General features: G+C 36.9%; 1 protein-coding gene across 8 annotated transcripts in view; it reads left to right on the forward strand.

The window, feature by feature from the left end:
* SATB1 (SATB homeobox 1) overlaps positions 1–18,381 on the forward strand; it is a 98,962-nt gene that overhangs the window by 62,600 nt on the left and 17,981 nt on the right. For all 8 annotated transcript variants that reach the window (XM_072726756.1, XM_072726758.1, XM_072726757.1 and 5 more), the window contains one exon: positions 4,115–4,270. In XM_072726756.1, the coding sequence (XP_072582857.1) occupies positions 4,115–4,270 (156 nt within the window). The remainder of the gene's footprint in view (positions 1–4,114; positions 4,271–18,381) is intronic.

Raw genomic sequence — 18,381 nt, forward strand, 5'->3', positions numbered from 1 at the left:
TGTTTCCATAAGGACTGTTTGGAAGCCTGTAATTATCAAGTTATAACTTCTCCATGAATTACATAATGACATTTTTTCGTTATATTTTTAAATCTCTTTATGTAATTCTTCAGTTTCTTCTAAAGGAAGATGGGATATTTTATAACAGTGCTTTAGAAAGTGTAATAAGTTCATATAAGCAATGTGTAATTAATCTAGTAGCTGCACCCTTCTGCCTCTTTCCAACAAAGTCTTCTAGAATGTAATGAAACATAGGTTCAGTTATGGGCAGGAACTTAACACTTGCTAAAAATTTTGTTAGGAATCTTGGCCAGCATGATTTTAAGATCTTATGTGCTCATAAAATGTTTCCTTTTAGCAGTTTTTTTTTAAAAATACTAGAAGATTTTTTAAAGTTCATATATGGAAAATAATACTATTCCAAAAAAGAACAGGAAGAAAAGTATAAAAAGATAGAACCATGATATTCAAGATAGTATTTAATAATTTGAAAATGGGGACCATTTTCTATTACCAGTAAAAATGCCTCAAAATAGCACATTTCTTATATAACATTACCAAGAAAACAATTATAGTTTTATTCTTGACAGATAAATCCAGGTTGGATTTGTAAAATGAATGACAAAACCGTTTGCTAAAAATTAGACATTAATGAGCCAGATTTTGCAAAGGGCCACTAAAAAGCAGATCCAGCATGTCTTTAAAAAGTTAGAATTTTCCCAAATAAAGAAATCCTGTATAACATCATGACTTCAGTATAGTGCAGTAGTTTCTAAAATAAGCATTAGCATTAGACAGACTTCAGTTTAGATCTCATGTTGCCTTATGAATAAATTCTTTGTTTTAAGAGAGTTTTCTCGATTTTAAAATGGAGCAATAATAGTACTTACTCAGGGCTTTTGTGCAGGTGAGAGCTAATGTACCTGAACATGATGCCCAGCACATGAGAGACAACTAATAAATGCCAGCCTTTGTTATTATCATAATTATTATCAAAACTATGTCAAACTTTAATTGCGTTTATGTGTACATAAGTACCCATGTGCTTGCAGGGAGTTCCACCTCCATCAAGGAATAGTACATTCACCAATCAGGACCACAGTAGAGTTCATTTTGTGTACTATATATGTAGTATGTAGCATGTATATAGTATTTAGAGTTCATTTTCTAGTATGATTTGATGCATTCAGCGATCCATGAAGAAACAAAATAGAATTTTCATGGAAAATTTGTGTTCTGCTGCACAATTTTAGAGAAATATAAAGCAGACCCTAGTGCTTGTACCCCTGTCCTCACATGGGAGGGTAAATAGTAGAAGCTCCAATTCCTAACTACCTCCCCGGCGCCGCCGTAATGATGGAGTAGTACACCCTACCTTGATAAAAGCTATTCGGAAAGCAACTGCATTTATTTTACCTCCTGTGCTATTTGCGGAGAAGAGCTGAAGAGTAGTTTGTTTTGCCTGGAATGAACTACTTTATGAATTTTAATGTGTGATATAATATTAAAAGCTAAACCAGGATTAAAGAAGATTTTTTTTGTACTAAGCTAAAATAGTACTTAGTAGAGTGAGGTATAAAAGATTTTTGTTTCCATTTTTACCTGGGGAAAAATTCAGCTTTCATATTTTTGAAAAGCTGTCCAAGTCAGTTCCCCTTAAGCAATAGCTTGTGTTTAGGAAAAAATGTGATTCCAGAATTCTAATAGCTTATCTATGATAAGATACATATCTGAGCCAACAAGATGATAAAGAAGAGCTTTTCTAAATATTTTTTAAATGAGTAATACAGAGTTTCTTACTTTATATTTAAAAAAAAATTGTTGCTCTTACTTTTTTTTAATTCTTGGATGTTTCATGTGTATTTATTTTCCACTTTTGATTGTGTTGGCTACTAGGAAACAGTTATTCGATTTTTTTTTAATGATTTGAATTTCTTGCTTTTTGATTCAAGTTGTAATTGCTTTATTAAAAAAATTAAACCAAAGAAATTTTTAGAAACCAAATCACAGGGTTGAAACAAATGATTATAGCCCACCTCAAAGATAAATTCTTAAACACAGTTTTTGCGAAAGAATGAAAATTATTTTAAAAACATACTGAAACAACAAGTTTCCAAAGCCTGTTCTCTTAACCATTGCTGAGCAGACTGCTACCAAGGAACTATTTCTTCCAATGCAGTGGACTTCATGCCTCCATTTCCATAACATTCAATTTTCAAAGCGATTGAAATGGCTTTTCTTTTCTCTTTCATTTAAGCAGTGAGAAAAATAGGTATTAAAAGAGACCCCATGGGGTGATCAAATCTATCCCTCTGCCTCAAAGCAAGACCACCCCAGAGCAAAGTTGCGAATCTCACCAAAGCAACTTTGTAGGCAATTTATGGTAATGCGTTAACTCTTCTGGCTCCTAAAGTGGTATTTAGCAGATTATTGCTTCAAAGCCCTGTGAACGTTGTTAGTGGCCTCCAGTCGTTAATATACCTCCGTGAGTGCATTTGCTTTCTGGAGCCACAGAGCCAGAAGGGGGACTCTGGAAACTTGCCATACCCATCTCCAGTTCATAGGTTAGCAGTGGCAAATGAGGCCTGACCATTGGTCACTTATCCTGCCTTACTTTCTGTCTCCTTACTTGGGCCTGTGGTCCACCCATTTCACAGCATTATCCTTCCAGGGCTTCCAGGGCTAAGGGTAGTGTCAAGGTGGAGGAATCTAGCTGCTTCCTCAAGATAAGAGGTGAGTTATTTTGCTAACTGGCTAGAAGTTAGAAGGTGTGTTTTAAAGATTTCTACTAACTCTTTTAAGTGCAGAGGATCAAATGGCTTAGGATAACCTCTGCCCGCCTTTTGATACCAAATGAAGTAGATCCATAAGACTGGTAGCATGACTAAAGGGGGTGTGTCATTTCATAACAAAAGAAATCATTCATTTATTCCAAAATGGACTTCATTTTCTGTTGCGCATCATGTATGTCAGAAATTGTCCAAGATGAGAACAGAAGCCCAGGTTCTGGAAAGGATCCTAAGAAATGTGGTCCACAGTGAATCATTTGGCTGGGAGTAACAGGGTCTTGCATCTGTGGCAACTTCACATATTCACCAATTTCCTAGTAAAAAATCAACTACATAGTTCATACATAAACTTTCCAGGCAGGTTCACATGACTCCATAATAGAAACTAAATTTGGAGTTTTAAAAATTAATAATAGTATCAATAAATTTTGAGGTTAAGATTTTATTTTTACCCCAAAATTGTGTCATTTTATTGCTGATACCTGCTTATCATTATTACCAAAGGCACAGATACTAATTTTTCACTCAAGATTATTCATTTTGAATATATTTATAAAGTCACTGATTCTATAATTTGTGTAACTTACAGTAATGTTCTGTTAAATATTGTGAAACATTTCCTTATTGTCTGGTTCTACAAGTCAAAAGGAAATAGTTATATACAGGGGTGCCAGGAAAAGATGAAATAATTATACAGAACAGCTTGGACATGCACGTGTAAAATGCAACCAGCCTTTATGATAATTAAGCAAGGCACTCTACCTGTTTCATGGATGGATAGAAGATTTAAATATGCAGCTCTGCAAATGGCTTTGTTATGGAAGATTTTTTAAATGAAACATAAGAGGAACAGGCATAAAAAAAGAGTCTAAAATTAAAAAGGCCATAGTATGTAATAGCTATTAGTGATGCAATTGTCTATTAGGCACTGGGCACCCAGTGAAGATACAGCACTGGGCATTATGATTTTAATTGTGAAATTCCTTTGTTAGAATTGCAATGGACAGTAATTGGGAAACAATTAGTTTAGGGTTTTCAAGTCTTTGAAACTATTCTGTTTTCCAGAAAACTTACTTTATGGCATTCTAATTCCTGTTTGTCAGCTGGCAGTTGCTGTCTTATTACAGATGCAATCACCTGTGACAATGTGACTTTCTTAACTTAAGCAATCTGATCTCCGGGTAATAACTAATGTTGAATGACTGCACTGTTGATCACCTTGATCATAAAAGGAGCAACCATGTCCAGTTTGGATGCTGAGCCTGAAAAGCTTCAAAACAATTTGGCCAATGAAAAATGACAGTCATGTTCAAATTGTTTTGTAGGTGAAAACAGCTACGATTGCCACTGAGAGGAATGGGAAACCAGAGAACAATACCATGAACATTAATGCTTCCATTTATGATGAGATTCAGCAGGAAATGAAGCGCGCTAAAGTGTCCCAAGCACTGTTTGCAAAGGTTGCAGCGACCAAAAGCCAGGTAAGAACCTCTGTTAGGCGCTGAGAATGTTGATCCGCAACGCTTGTGAAAATTTCATTCAGAGGGGTGTCTGTTCAGTATGAACGCACATCACTGAGAGGGCACAGTCTCCAGGATTATTGACAGAGCTCTGTGATGGACGAAGCGTTGTTCAGATTCAGGCGGGAGGTACATGGTTTTGTTTCCTCCAACACCTACTCTCCAGACCAGGGATTTCTCAGGATATCTCTGGGTCAGTTACTAGTTGTTTTCTGAAGAGTATCATAAGTATAGGCAGTTTCTCAATGTGGTCGATTGTACTGGTACAAATAACTTCAATTACTATTGTTACATTATTGCTCAAATGACCTTGATTTCTGTCCCAAAATACTACAAACATAATAGTTTCTTCTGTTCCAACTCAGGCATCCACAACTATTAGGTGCACTTACGAAAACAAACTGGCACTCCCACCACACATACCTTTGCACGCTAATGACCTTAGTTTTTCCATAGATAGAAGATATATAAGCCATACAAATTGATTACAATTAGAAAAGCTGTCCAAATCTGATGAATTGTAAATGAATAGGATTGAATCAGAGAAGTTGCAAGTCCCTACCAAACAAGATAAGAACATAACAAAGGAGAGATAATGAAGTTCTTTATAATTTTCATATACTGAAAATTTATGCTCATCCAAAGCAGGGTCATCTATAGGAACAAACATAATTACTTATAAACCTTTGTTGGAAGACAGGAATACTTTTTAAAGGGCCAGAAGAATGCTAAACTGCCTTCTCCTTTACAACAATATTTGGTAACATTACCAAGGTGGGAATTTAGAGGCAGTCAAGGGCTCAGGTGAGTTTTTAACAACTTGCAGTTTTAAACAAATATATTTTCCCTATCATTAGTGAACTCTCCTTTATAAAAGGGCCTGGCTGATGTCAACTTCTGATAAAAATATACAGTTCTGAGAGTATTTACAATATGCTGCATTTACTATACCATACTTTTTTTTAGCTCTTCCTAAATTTTTTCTCTATCAGCATTTGTAATGGCACTTAATAGGGGTTTTGCTTTAGATAAGGTTGTTCTTATTTAAGTGATAGGCTGGGTGAAATACTTAAGGGATATCTTGGAAATGTTATATAAAAATGATTAAACTCAAGCTGTGGACTGTAAAAATTATAGCTTTATAGGCCACATGCCTGCCTACCCTTCAATCACTGTCAAAGTGATAATTTCTACAATAATATGTTTCTTTTATTGTGAGATTCTAAACATCAAGTGCTGTTTAAACATTAAACTGAATTGTTTATGTTAGTGCTGTACTCAGTGTGTCATACATCAGGCCACCGTAATCTCTCATGGAATGTAAAATTCTGTCATGAATCATGGCTTGTATATCGGAAATTACTGTAATTTTGATTGGAAATTACAGGGCTCTTGAAATGTTTCTAATTATGATAGAATGTTAGAGCCGCTTCAAACCTGTGTGCTTCTTCAGATGTCTTCATTTACATGCCAAGACTATGCATTAAGGAGAAATGTCCTGTTCTCACTTTACCCCTCACCCACCCACCCTGCACATTCTTGTTTTGGGCTATTTAGTCTAATTATGATGAAGATCTTGTATTCAAACGTATATTATCTTGCCTTTCTTTCTGATCCTGCATCTTTTCTGACCTGTCCAATTAAATTTATCAAGAATAACAGACTGTATTGTTACAGAGCCACTTTCTCCAAATCCCGAAAATGGATAACCAGGAACTAGGCGGGTATTATTGTAATAAGGGTCAGCCTTAAAATGAACAAAAATAAATATTAAAATTCCTCCATAACTGTCATTTAATTGCTCATCATCTGTCACTTAATTCAGTGACCTTTCCTGCCTCCCCATTTATAGCATAGCTACTTTCAGTTTGCCGCCCCTTTGCTATCTTCATTCTTTGTTTCTTTTAAATGATATCCCCAAATCTGCCCACCTGGGCTGTTTGGGAACTGTTCATACAATGGCAACAACGGGTTGGTAATTTCATGTGAGTGGTGTTCTGGTAAGTTTTTTAAACATGCTTGTTCTTTGGACCCCTGTCCTACAAAGCTCCCCATTTGTCTCTTCCAGCAGCGTCGATTGGCATCTTCTGTGTCTCTGCCAGGATGGTGTTTCCCAGAACCTCTAAAGCTATTAGCTAATCCCCTCATTACTGATTAAGAGAGAATCCTAGGAGCCAGTTGTTGGCTGTGGGGTCAAGCATACCATTAACTTTCATTCTTTCAGATAGTTATTCCTAACCACTAATATCCTGTAACTTCCTAACAGAGGATTTTTATACTTTTCTCTTTGTTATTCAGTTTAGGTGTCAGTGCTTCCCTCATTATGAAAATATGTAGAAAGATTGGCGATTACTTAAAAATAAACAGTCCAAAAAGTCTACTTATCACTGAGTGAAGGAGTCTGACTTATTAAGGGAAAGTAGTCATTTAAGTTCTCTTCTGCCAATGATTTCTGTGAAAGAAACAGGAAAAACTAGCAAACGAACCAAAAAAAAAAAAAACACCAAAAAACAAAACTTCAAATCAGACTAACCTCTTCCATGGTCAAAATTTTTAACTTCTAAAAGAATTATTTACTTCTGAGATGTATGTGCCACAGATTGTCAGAGTGAGGCAGAGGTCCCTGAAAATGAAGTGTATATGAAGAGGAGAGAGCTGGAGTCACTTTTATTTCACCCCATCTTGTTCCAACTGCTTCTGATCCTCTGGGTTGGCTTATCGACTAGCGCCATCCTTGTGCTAGACCCCACTGTGCCTAATGTATGACCTACATTTAATTCTCAGAATAACCTTTGGATCTAGCCTTATTTTCTTCAGTTTATACATGAGAGTCACTAGACTAATAAACAGTAGAGCCAATCCAAGTTTCTCAATTCTCTGCCTCAGCCCTATTTTAGTATTTCCACAGGGTTCTAGGAGCTTCAGCACTTAAGTAATAGCCGCTCTGGAACAGAGGAATTAGGGGTATTGGACTAAGTGCTAGAGGAAACGGTGCGAGCTTTCCTTTCTTCATTGACATTTTCATGGAATATGGGTTCTTATAAGCATAGGGTCCTTGGAATCCAGGCTTTTTTCACATCCACTTGGGGTGAAAGGAGGTACATGGTAGAGGACTCCGAGTAGCCTATGGTCCTATCTGTATCACTGATGTTATAATACTGAGAAATTATTTAACCTTTTTAAGCCAAAGATTCTTTGAATGTGGGAGAAGATCACATGCTACAATAGATGCAAAAGAGTTTTTAAATTATACAGCACTCGACACAAATGGATGATGTCTTATTATGTGCTAAGCAAGAGGCTCAGGTCTCTACACAGAGTAGCTTATTTGTTATCTATGTATTTATCTCAGATACTTTTCATTTTGGACTAAAAGGTAAAGCTTTAGGTGGATACCCTGAATGGCAGGCTGCATAAGCATTTTTTAAGGTCTCTACAGTCCCAGAATGTTATGAAACCAGACACATCACAGTCGTGCTATGTACTGACTAATGCACAAAGTATTTTCAGTAAAAGAAACCAACTCTGTGGATGCCACCATTTCACATGTATTATATCTTCTCTTCGATGAGTAATAGAAATGAGATTGTTTTTAACTCTCCTAGAAACGCCTGAATAAAATATGCGAATAAAAACTGAAGGTAGGCTACTTTTTGTGCTTGGGTAGGAAAGCAGGCTAATGCAAACTTTAAAAAGATGATATGCTTTAAACATAATGTGAATAGCTACAAATGAATACACTTTATATTCTGAGTATTCAAATAAGCAGCAGTTTTTCCAAGTGAATCATATTGGAATTTTATCAAACATTTAGTCTGATAACATTCAAATAATTATGAGAGCAGAATCCGCTAATTTTACTGTTTAAAAAAAATAGTTGATTTGGGTAATAACCATTACGGTATCAAGGTTCAGTTACTGTTCATTGGTTATAGTGTTTTCATATGGGAGATGGAAATGGAATTTTTTCCTTAATGGTGGCAGATGTTGGAATCTAATTTTATTCCACAGCAAACCCCCTGAGAGCTCTGAGACTTAAGGTGTATGTCCAGCAAGGGGACATTAGCAGCGCCATAGGCCTCGCCTTGTACATCGAATTGTTACATCGATTTTCATGTCTGTAGAGGTGGAGCTTGCAGATACAGTAAAGCAGGAGTAAAGGGCTTTTACAGAATGGCGCTGCATTGCCACTTGTGTTTAGAAAATGATTTCTCTCTAGTGCTTTACTGAACAGGATATTTCTTTTAGGTAAAGCAACTAGATGATGAAAATTCTATTTGACTGAACATGACTGAATATAATCTTTGGCAGTCTCTATCCACTAGTCCTGTAGAGTTACAGGACTCTTTGGCTGCTAGTGCTCCAGCTAGTTGCTAGGTATGGTTTTTTAGTGCTTTAAAAAAAAAAAAAAAGTGGATTTTTGCCTCTGCAGAGATAGCACAACCAGTGGAAGAGACCAAGTAATTTAAAGACTTTGGCCTTTTTTCCATTCACTTTTCAGCACTTTTGCCCTTGAGATTTAAAGCCTTTTGTGAGGGGGAGAGGAGTGAAGGAGGTGGAAGAAAGAAGGAAGCTCCAGTGCATCTTTTTGACCTTTGGGTTTGGAAATTCTTCCAGAGTGATTGGACTGTCTTAAATACATGTAAGATGATAGGTCACGAATCAGTGGGGCCGGAGATGGGGCAAAAAAAAAAAAGTAATTTTCATTGCCGGGAACAGGAGTGTATCGTGACAAAACCCAGGGAAAAAAAATCACGGAACCACGATTGCGCTCTGTATTACAGCTCGTTAGTGAAGGCATCCTTTATTTTGTTAGAATTAAATTACACTTCAGGGAAACTACACTTTGAAGCTCTATGCTGATTCATTCTTTTGGAATGTTCATGCAACAGACTTTGCTGCAACACGATTTCACCTGTGTAGCCTCCTATTGAAGACACAAAGGAGGCCCCTGCAGATGTGAGAGTCACGGTTTCTGTTATTCCTGGTGCCACATCCTTTTCTGGGAAGCTGTGGATGATCTTTACATCCTGTCCTCACAACCCCTTCTCTTGGGCAAATCCAGTTTTCTTCAGCCAGGGTCTGAAGAGAGAACTGCCTCATTACACACTCTCCATCTAGTGCTTGTATCTTATTTTTATTTTTAGTTATTTATTTATTTTCCGGGTAGAGGTAACTTTGGAGAGATGCAGCTTAAATTGACCTGAATTGACTTCCCTGGAGGAAGAAGGGCCAGAGAAGTACTTTGAGGGATGAGCAAGGAGAGAGGCAAGACAACCTCAGGTGTAGCCACTTTGGCAGCCTGCCCCGGTGCAATTTAACACCCATGTGGGATGTCCTGAGCTGCATTCTTGAATAAGAAGGATGTGGACTTCCATCCGTCATCTCCTGCTTAAGGTGTCCTATGTTGATAACCATCTAAAAATCTCTTATGTGTAAATTAGTGGGAATCCATATTGGATTTAATTTTCTAAAATGCAGACCTATCTTTATATTTCTAGGTGCTTGCTAAAAGGACTATTGAAAGAAGTGGTTTTAAATATACAAATATTGACATACTCTAACAGTTTAAAAGGTACATGACTGTATGTTACACGATGTTTTAAGAGCTAGTTAAACATGTGGATCAGAATATCAGCCTGTCTACATTTTAAAGACAAGCCTGTGTTTTACAAATCTAGGGTTTGATTAAGGGGGCCCAGGATTATTCAGTAGAACACTTACTTGCTTATTATATTTTGGGCTAGAAAAGCATGTAGAGGGATGTTTTTCCTTCTATACACTTAATGTTACCTATTTTAAACAAGTTGGACAGAAGATTTTCAGTTGTCTTATTGCCCCTTTCAAATCATTTAAAATTTTCACTCTTTTTCCCTTACATTTGAAATTAATTCACTAAAATCATATAAATACTTTTTCCTCATTGACTCATTTAATAAGTTAACTGTTAGAATATAGTCATAACTCATGAAGCCCATTTTCTCCATCTTGAAAAATGTTGCAAGAAAATTTTAGACAATATTTGAAAGGCATCTGTTTGTGAATATTGGGCCTGGTCTTTGAGGAGGATTATTCTATGAGGAAGTCCAAGGAAGGTTACCACAAAAGTGGGTCACTTTTAAAGTATTGCAGCACATGCATTCTAAAGTATGAGTACACCAATGATGTATTTGTAGACTCTTTTTTTAATCAGAGACCACCTTTTGTTCTAAAATATTAGTATAAATTGAAAGGTACAGAGGAAGAATATTCTGTGGAAGTTCCTCTTTCTGGAAGCTCCTTTACAATATAATCAGTTTTGCCAGGTGAAGAGTAAGTTCTTCAGGACAGGCTCAGGCATCCACAAGATAGGAGCAGGGAAGAGAGCAAACCAGTGGGGTTTAACTCTAAACAGCAGTTAATCCTCAAACTGAATGTAGCTCGCTTAAACTTAGCACATAACCATAACACTGATATAATCCTTCAGCAAACTACCAAGTTGAAAGAAAAAGTGTTTTCTCAGAAGTCTCAACAGTTGTCTTTTATGTTTTGGGTAGTAAAGGTAGGTTTTATTTTAGCTTTATCTTCTTTTTTTTCCTCATATGAGAAATGAAAATAAAGGCCCTGTAAAATGAATGAACTATGAAAATGCATTTATGCAAAATGACAATAGAAAAATAGCTCTGGAAGAAACTGCACCATTAAAATTTCACATCAATGAAAGGTGCTAAGAGAAGGGTGGAAGAACTTATGTTGCTAATACGAATCTCATGTGGATTTTTTTTTTTCTGCTCTGCCGAATACCTTCAGTATCTTAAAAAGTAACCTTTAAGATGATTCATTTTTATAAGTATAGTTGTTAAGCTTTTACACATGCAATTCTTTTGCATGACAAAACACAACAATGTCATAGATGCTCGTGTAAAAATAAATGTATATATTTTAGAGATTAGTAGAAACATAGCCATTCAGTAATTTATCATGAAATACCTTGTAAAATACAAGTTCCCTCCTCATGTGGAGTTGCCATACAATTGTTAAATTGATGAAGTTGTCTTTTTTCCTAAGTCTTCATCTACTTCTGTTGTATGTTCATAGAGAATCTATTCTCCTTTGATGGCTCGATTCAGCAACTCCAGTTGCCTTTGTGTATTTTTTTAACAATTCCCTTTTCAACCAGTATGCTTCAGGAATTGGGCTTCAACGCACTGTTTCATAAACTGCCAGCCTCCTCGGCCGCCTCACTGCCTCTGATTCCGTAAATCAGATCATAGGCAGCATGCTGTCATATAATAAGGTGTCTGATCCTTATTACCAGTTTGTTGATGCACAGACTCCTTCAAATTGACCATTGCAACACATGGTTTCCCCTGAAACTAGCTGTGATAATTAGCGTGGTTCTAATGAGACAGAATGTCACTGATCTTGTGCTGAACTGTCGAGTATCGGCGCTACGGATGGGAACTGTCAGAGCCTGCCATCTGTGACAGCGCTTGGCATATTCCAGTGGCAAGGTAGAGCATGCTCAATAGAGTATTTTCAAACAAATGGCCCTTTTCTTGATGAGGGCTCGGTGTTCTGCTCAACGGGAAGAATGTTTGCCCCAACTTTGGCCCACGCAACACCCATTTTGAGATCCAAATGCGAATAAGCATTTAAATCTCTGTTCTGTGTTACGTAAGAGAAGAATCTTTTGTTTAGTAGGTGAATTTTAAGTGGCGTCCCTTGCCCTGATTTTTGACTCTCCCAATTGCCCCATGTCGTCAGGTAACAGTAAAGAAGTCCTTGACAATACTTTTCCCAATTTTAAAATCGCCTTGTTTAAAAGAGATCTGTTGGAAGTTGGGATGGCTCCTGGTGATGAAGCAGTCTGATTTGATGGGGAGAAAGGAAACGAAAGAAATAGCTCCGAATGTGTATAGGAATACCCAAGTTGAATAGAAGAATTAAAATGGACAGGACATTTAGATCTGTAGGCTCCAGAGAGAAGTAGAGATTTTTTTTGCTAGAGTAAAAGTCCAGCGCTGCTTATCATTCCAAAATATGCTTTGTTGCTTTTTATTTCCTCCTCTCTGGCAGACCACACAGGGCTTGTTCTGAAGAACATTTTCACTAATCTGATCAGGCAGCCAAATACGCCGGGAAAACTGCTTTAATGATCCCACTAATTACCTCAAGTCAATATGAACTGTATTATTAGACTGAGGGAAAATATTCCATTAGGTCTCCCCCTTGGGAGTTTCTCCGCTTTGTGATGTCACTGAAGCCTTCACCCTCTCGCTTGTAATTAATTTTATTTACACACGCAGGCACGCACAAGGTCACACCTGCACAACCGGCGCTGGCCAGGGAGCTTGTGGCACTCCGGCTTAATCAGATCTGTCATAATTACCATTCTGCATGTTTCTGACACACGCTGTGAAATATTTCAATTTAACTGCCGCTACCAGCACAACCAGATGTAGTGCGAGTGTGGCTGCATTGGAAATATTATTCCTCAGGATAAACTCTCTCCTCCTCCTTTTTCCTCCCACCCCCCCCCCCCCTTTACAGCTAATGTGGCACAGAAGCTGATGTATCCTGTAAATCTTGAATGCAGCGCTAGATTGATAACAGGCGATTAGACAGTTTAACCACAAACAGCTTGTTCATTTTTCACAAATGAAAACCACATGTGGTGTAACTAAAATTTCAGGCCCTTTTTTTTTTTAAAGAGTTGGGGGTATGTATGTGTGTGTGTTGAAGATGTGCTTAAATAAAAATAAAATGCAATGAAAAGAAGTTAAGTGTCTATAAAAATGGAGAAGTTAACTAGGTTTTTCCAGGTTATTTTATCAAAATCCTCATCAAATCCCATCTTTCCACTTTCACCAAAACTCAAATGAGAAAAAGATTCTTCATTGGACTTTCCATTATTTTCTCTAAGGTTTAGTTTGGGTGGGAGAGATAATATCCCTTTGATCTATCCACTTGTATTTTTTTCAGTACTAAACTATTTATTTGAATAGAAGTTCTGAAAGAATATTTACTGTTGGGCATGTATAGTTTTTTAAAGGTCAGCCTCCCTATTTTTTTAAAATGAAAAGTTGTTAGTGTATGGTCATATTGCAGACAATTCAAAAACAAAATGGACCAAATCAGAAAATTTAGTTCTTGGGGATGTTTGTTGATATGCAGAATCAATCTGAAAGGAAGAGTTGAAAAACCAGTGAATTCTGTTTCCATAGAAATTTTGGAGCTAACCTGTCAGAAAGTACAGACTCAGTAAGTAACCATATAAGGCCAGAGTTATCACCAGTCTCAGAAGAATCCAGCCATAAAATAATAATAATAATAAAGTATTGGAGCCAGAAGAAGGCAAACAAGCTGGTAGAAAACTAAATTTAAGAGAGGAGAAAGAAAGGATCAGTGGTGATTTAGAATCCTACCTCTAGAGAAGATTCACCACAATCCACTTTAGAGAACATTTAAAACCATAGCTATAGCCTAGTTAAATGTCTTTTAATGCCGAATAAAATACATTCCTTTCCTTTTATCTTTACTTTTGTTTTACTACTTCAGTAATGAACCTCTCTTGGAAGCTTCCTAGGATTCTGTGGTGACTCCTGTTATCTGATGCAAGGTGCCATTTCCCATAGGCTAGTGGGTCTTTTACTCTTCTTCCCTTACTTTAGTTATTTTCCCTCTTCTTTAGTTATCTTCTCACATTAACAACCCCCTCCCCAAGAGAAAAATAAAAGCAAAAAAAACCCTTCACTTCGCAGTTTTTCACCAGGACTTTTTTCCCCCGTACCCTGGCTATTTTCTGTGTGTTTTAGGTTTGCTCCATGAAATCTTCCAAATTTGAAATTTCACACTTGTCTGCCTCTTCATACCTTCTTCTGGCCTGAATATCATTTTAAAGAAAAAAAAAAAGTATTTGCCTTTTAGTTAGAACCCTTCTCCCATCTCAGATGCTAAGCAGTTCACACTGTTAATAGCAAGTTATTAGGTCTGTTTCTTCTCAAATTCTTCATCCGCTTTTATAGTCATTTTGCAAGGTGCAGATATTGTGGAAGATTTGATTCAATTCCCACCTCAGTGATCTGCCACAACACTGTTTCCTGTTGAATACAGGTATCTCCAAAAAATAAAATAAAAAATAAAAAAAGAATACAGGTATCTTCTCAGAATCCTTCTTAACACAAAGGTGGAGGCACCAGTGGTCACTAATCATTAGCTCAACCCACCGTTGCTCAGTCACTTGTATTTTAGGATTCCCAAGAAGAGATTTGAGATGCACAGCATAGTTGTATGGGGATGAGTCCAAGAAATAAGAAAAGTGAAGATAAAAAACAAAAACAGAAATTATACCTTATAACTTAATTGCAACTTCCTTTAATGACCCTGAAGTCTTTGCACAGCTACTTCAAGGTATGTTAAGGATAAGCCAGCATGCAAATTGAATCACATTTTTGCAGTCATTGGTAGAGCTCACCACAGAAAGGAAACTTGACTTGTTCCTTAGCAAGGGAAAGATTTCATGAACATTCTAAAAAAACCATCCACTAGTTTTCCATGTTAGCAAACTTTTATTTTTGTATGTTAGAATTTCTTTGTTCCCAGCACACCTGGTGGATACAAAAGGGAACAGAAAGGAGAGACAAAAAAAGTTACTGTTTAGGTATTGGTATTGTATGTATGCAGTTTGAGTACAAGGGAAGAGCATGTCTTTAAATTTAATTAGACTATAAGAATCCCATTATTCAAAACAAGATCATAATTTTCTTTATGAACCCTGCTAGATCCCTATCTGATAAAAGGACAGTTTTCATGTATCTGGTAGCAGATCATAGTTGAAGATTCAGTAGAAAGTAGTTCACAAAACTTTATCCTGCCTAATGCAGTCCACTTTCTTTAGCCCTGTGAAGTTGTTCTTCTGCATTGCTTTGGATCCTCATGAAAATATACAGGAAGGAGAATTAAGGATTTGCCATTGTCCGTCGGGCCCACTGTTTGCATTTTTCATTGTTGAAATCATTCATATCATTTACAATGTAGCTCACTGTTTTATTCCAGAGTGGACAGGAATGGGGAGGGCATGTTCCTGAATGTCTATGTCATGTAAAAATAGGGTTATGGTAGCTAATTGATAAACTCACAGATAAATATATATTGTTGGGCATGTATAGTTTTTTAAAGGTCAGCCTCCCTACTTTTTAAAATGAAAAGTTGTTAATTTAGGCTGTATGGTGATATTCCAGACAATTCAAAAACAAAATGGACCTAATCAGGAAATTTAGTTCTTGGAGATGTTTGTTGAGATGCAGAACGAATCTGCATTCATTGAAAATTGAAAACCAGTGAATTCTGTTTCCATAGAAATTTTGGAGATAGCCTGGACATAAACTTCATCTTTCAGAGAAAGCACTGAGGATTGCAAAGAGTTGGTGCTCCCAATTCCATGGCTATCATGCTATACAGCCCCAGGCAAGTCACTTAACCTCTCAGGCTCTGAACTGCCCCTTTAGGAAGTTAAAATAAATAGGTTGGGTCAGATTATGTCTAATGTCCCTGCAGTTCCAGGTTCTGTGAGTTTGTTGCTGAAACAGGTGCACGATTGTGAAAGAGGGTGCTATTTTGATTGAAGGTACTGACGACAGGTGTGTTAGTCTGAAAATGAGTCACAGAGGAGGTAAGGTTTTGAATAATGAAAGGGTTTAGTTTTGAAGGGGGCAAAGTGCTATTTTGGGTTCTGTAGCCAAAAAGCATTCGTAGGTGGGATATAGTGGGGAGAATTGATTGATTGGGGTGCAGTACATGAACTTCATGTTACATAGTGTGAGGTGAGTTGAAGGTTGATGTAAACTCATCTGAGACTGGGTATTACACACCTGGATGACCTCTCTCTCATTAGCAAGGACCTAGCAGAACCAGTATAGTATAGAGATGAGATGAGCTGAATTCAGTTGGGGAATGGGCTTGGCTTAATACATGGTGGGGCAGTGGTCACCACAGAAACCATGTGACTTGACAGATTGCTAAAGAATTTCTTCCTTAAACACATTTTTCTTGTTTGCTTGTTTTTTATTTTAACTGATGCCTGAAATTCTACCTTTAATGTTTTACTGTTTTTGGACTGGTATAAGTCCTGGGAAGGATAACACATTAAAGAGGAAAACATATTCTTGGTCCATGAGAAATCCCAGGTTTGGAAGAGATTAGTGAAATAAGAAAAACGAAGCAGGGAATGACAGCTCAGTTGAAGGAATATCTTGAAGCCCATATTTGCAAGTTCATAAATTGGTACCTGTAGCATTTAATAGCTGCTGAGGACTGCCCGTTCCCAAATGTCTCCTTTAAATGTTTACCCATTTACTAATGGTACCAACACGACTGCTACTTGTTATGGGTGCTACTTGGCTGGTTCATTGATGGAGTATTTGGTGGTTTAAATGAAATGCAGATTAGCTAAAAATAAATTACTTTCAATAAGGTCAAGGAAGTGAAGGCTGTAAATAAAATATACATTCACAAACAGACAAATGCTATTAGGAAATCCAGCTCAGTCCATGCCAAGCTGTTACTGTCTAAATTGCCTTCTTTCTTCCTGGCTTGCAATTAATTTTTGCTTGTGTGTTTGGAGATTGGGGGAAGGGTAATAGCCTAATGGGTAATGATTTTATTTTAGTATTTTGATTAAAGAGACTAAATAACTTGGACCCTGGATAACCATAAGGACTAAAGCCTTATCCATCAAGCTTAATTTCTAGACAGAAAGTTGTGTTATATTTCTGGATAAATTTAGCATTGTGCTACGTATAATATATAGCAAGGAGATGGCTGTGTGGGAGTTATTTTCTACCAGTGCCCCCCCTTACCATCTTCCTGTTCACTTTTTTTCTTTCTTTAGCCCTCTATTTGACTAGACCCCTTCTGCCCTGTCCTCAAATCCTATAACCATTTGCTCTTTGAAAAGTGGTGCTGAGAGCAAGGACTATTATTTGGTTACCTCTGGTTTCCTAACTTTTGCATAGCTCCCCATGTCATTCTTTTATTCCTTTCCCTGCTGCTGTCTTCTCTCTGGCCTGCTACTTATCTGCTTCTGTTTGGGAAACCCATGTGTCTTTGGAAAACCTCATTAGTGTTCCTCTTCTGACAGACATTTCTCAAAGGATAATCTACTAATCTTGACTACCCTTACAGTTATTTGGATGGTATGAAGTTAATTAAATTAGAATATGGTTGCTCTCTTCACCATTTTATAGGGTATAAACCCATTTTTTGAATTTATAGTAGGACCAGGGAAAAACAGTGAGGAATATATATGCTAGTACAGTTGTTAATCAAAAATTTTTAAGCTGTCAAACTGTTCTATGAAGGAAATCTCCTCCAGCACTGCAATAAATTAATCAAAGTCTTCTCTCATTTTGGTCAACTTGAGGATTGGGTGAGGGTGGGCATTCTCAGCAACCATGGCACTGTTGAGATGCCCCAATGGAAATGTGGGGCTCCCCAGGACATAGTCTGGGAACAATTGTACTAGTGATTAACTATTTTCCTCCAACCCATCTCTAACAGACCATGTCCATTAGTGGCAAAAAACCAAACCAAAAAACAGGAAATCTGTTTCATGAATCCATAAATACCAAAGTTTTCTAAGCTAGGAACATATATGATTCTAGAACAATATTTGAAATATGTGTATGTGTGTTGGCATATCTATATGTGTATATACACACATGTAGTGTGGTAGGAGTTCTTAACCTGTCTCCTCCCTCCCCCAAAGGGGTCCATAAACTCGGAAAGAGAAAGATACCTTTATTTGCACTAACATGTTACTGAAATTTGACATTTTATTCAGTTATCAATATGGGCAACAAGTCATAGTAGTATTAACAATACATATGAATTTGTCACCAGTAAAATTCACAAATATTTTCATATCATGGTAAATTATTGCAGATATCTCAAAATATTATCTTTGTTCATCACTACAAAATTATAGTAGTTATCAGATCTCTCGTTAGATGTTATTTAGTGTGTTAATAAAGAAGCATTTATATTACTATATCACAAATTTTTGATAACTGTATTTCAGCATAATTGGCTTT

Source organism: Vulpes vulpes, chromosome 11, assembly GCF_048418805.1.
Source record: "Vulpes vulpes isolate BD-2025 chromosome 11, VulVul3, whole genome shotgun sequence".
NCBI classification, from domain to species: domain Eukaryota; kingdom Metazoa; phylum Chordata; class Mammalia; order Carnivora; family Canidae; genus Vulpes; species Vulpes vulpes.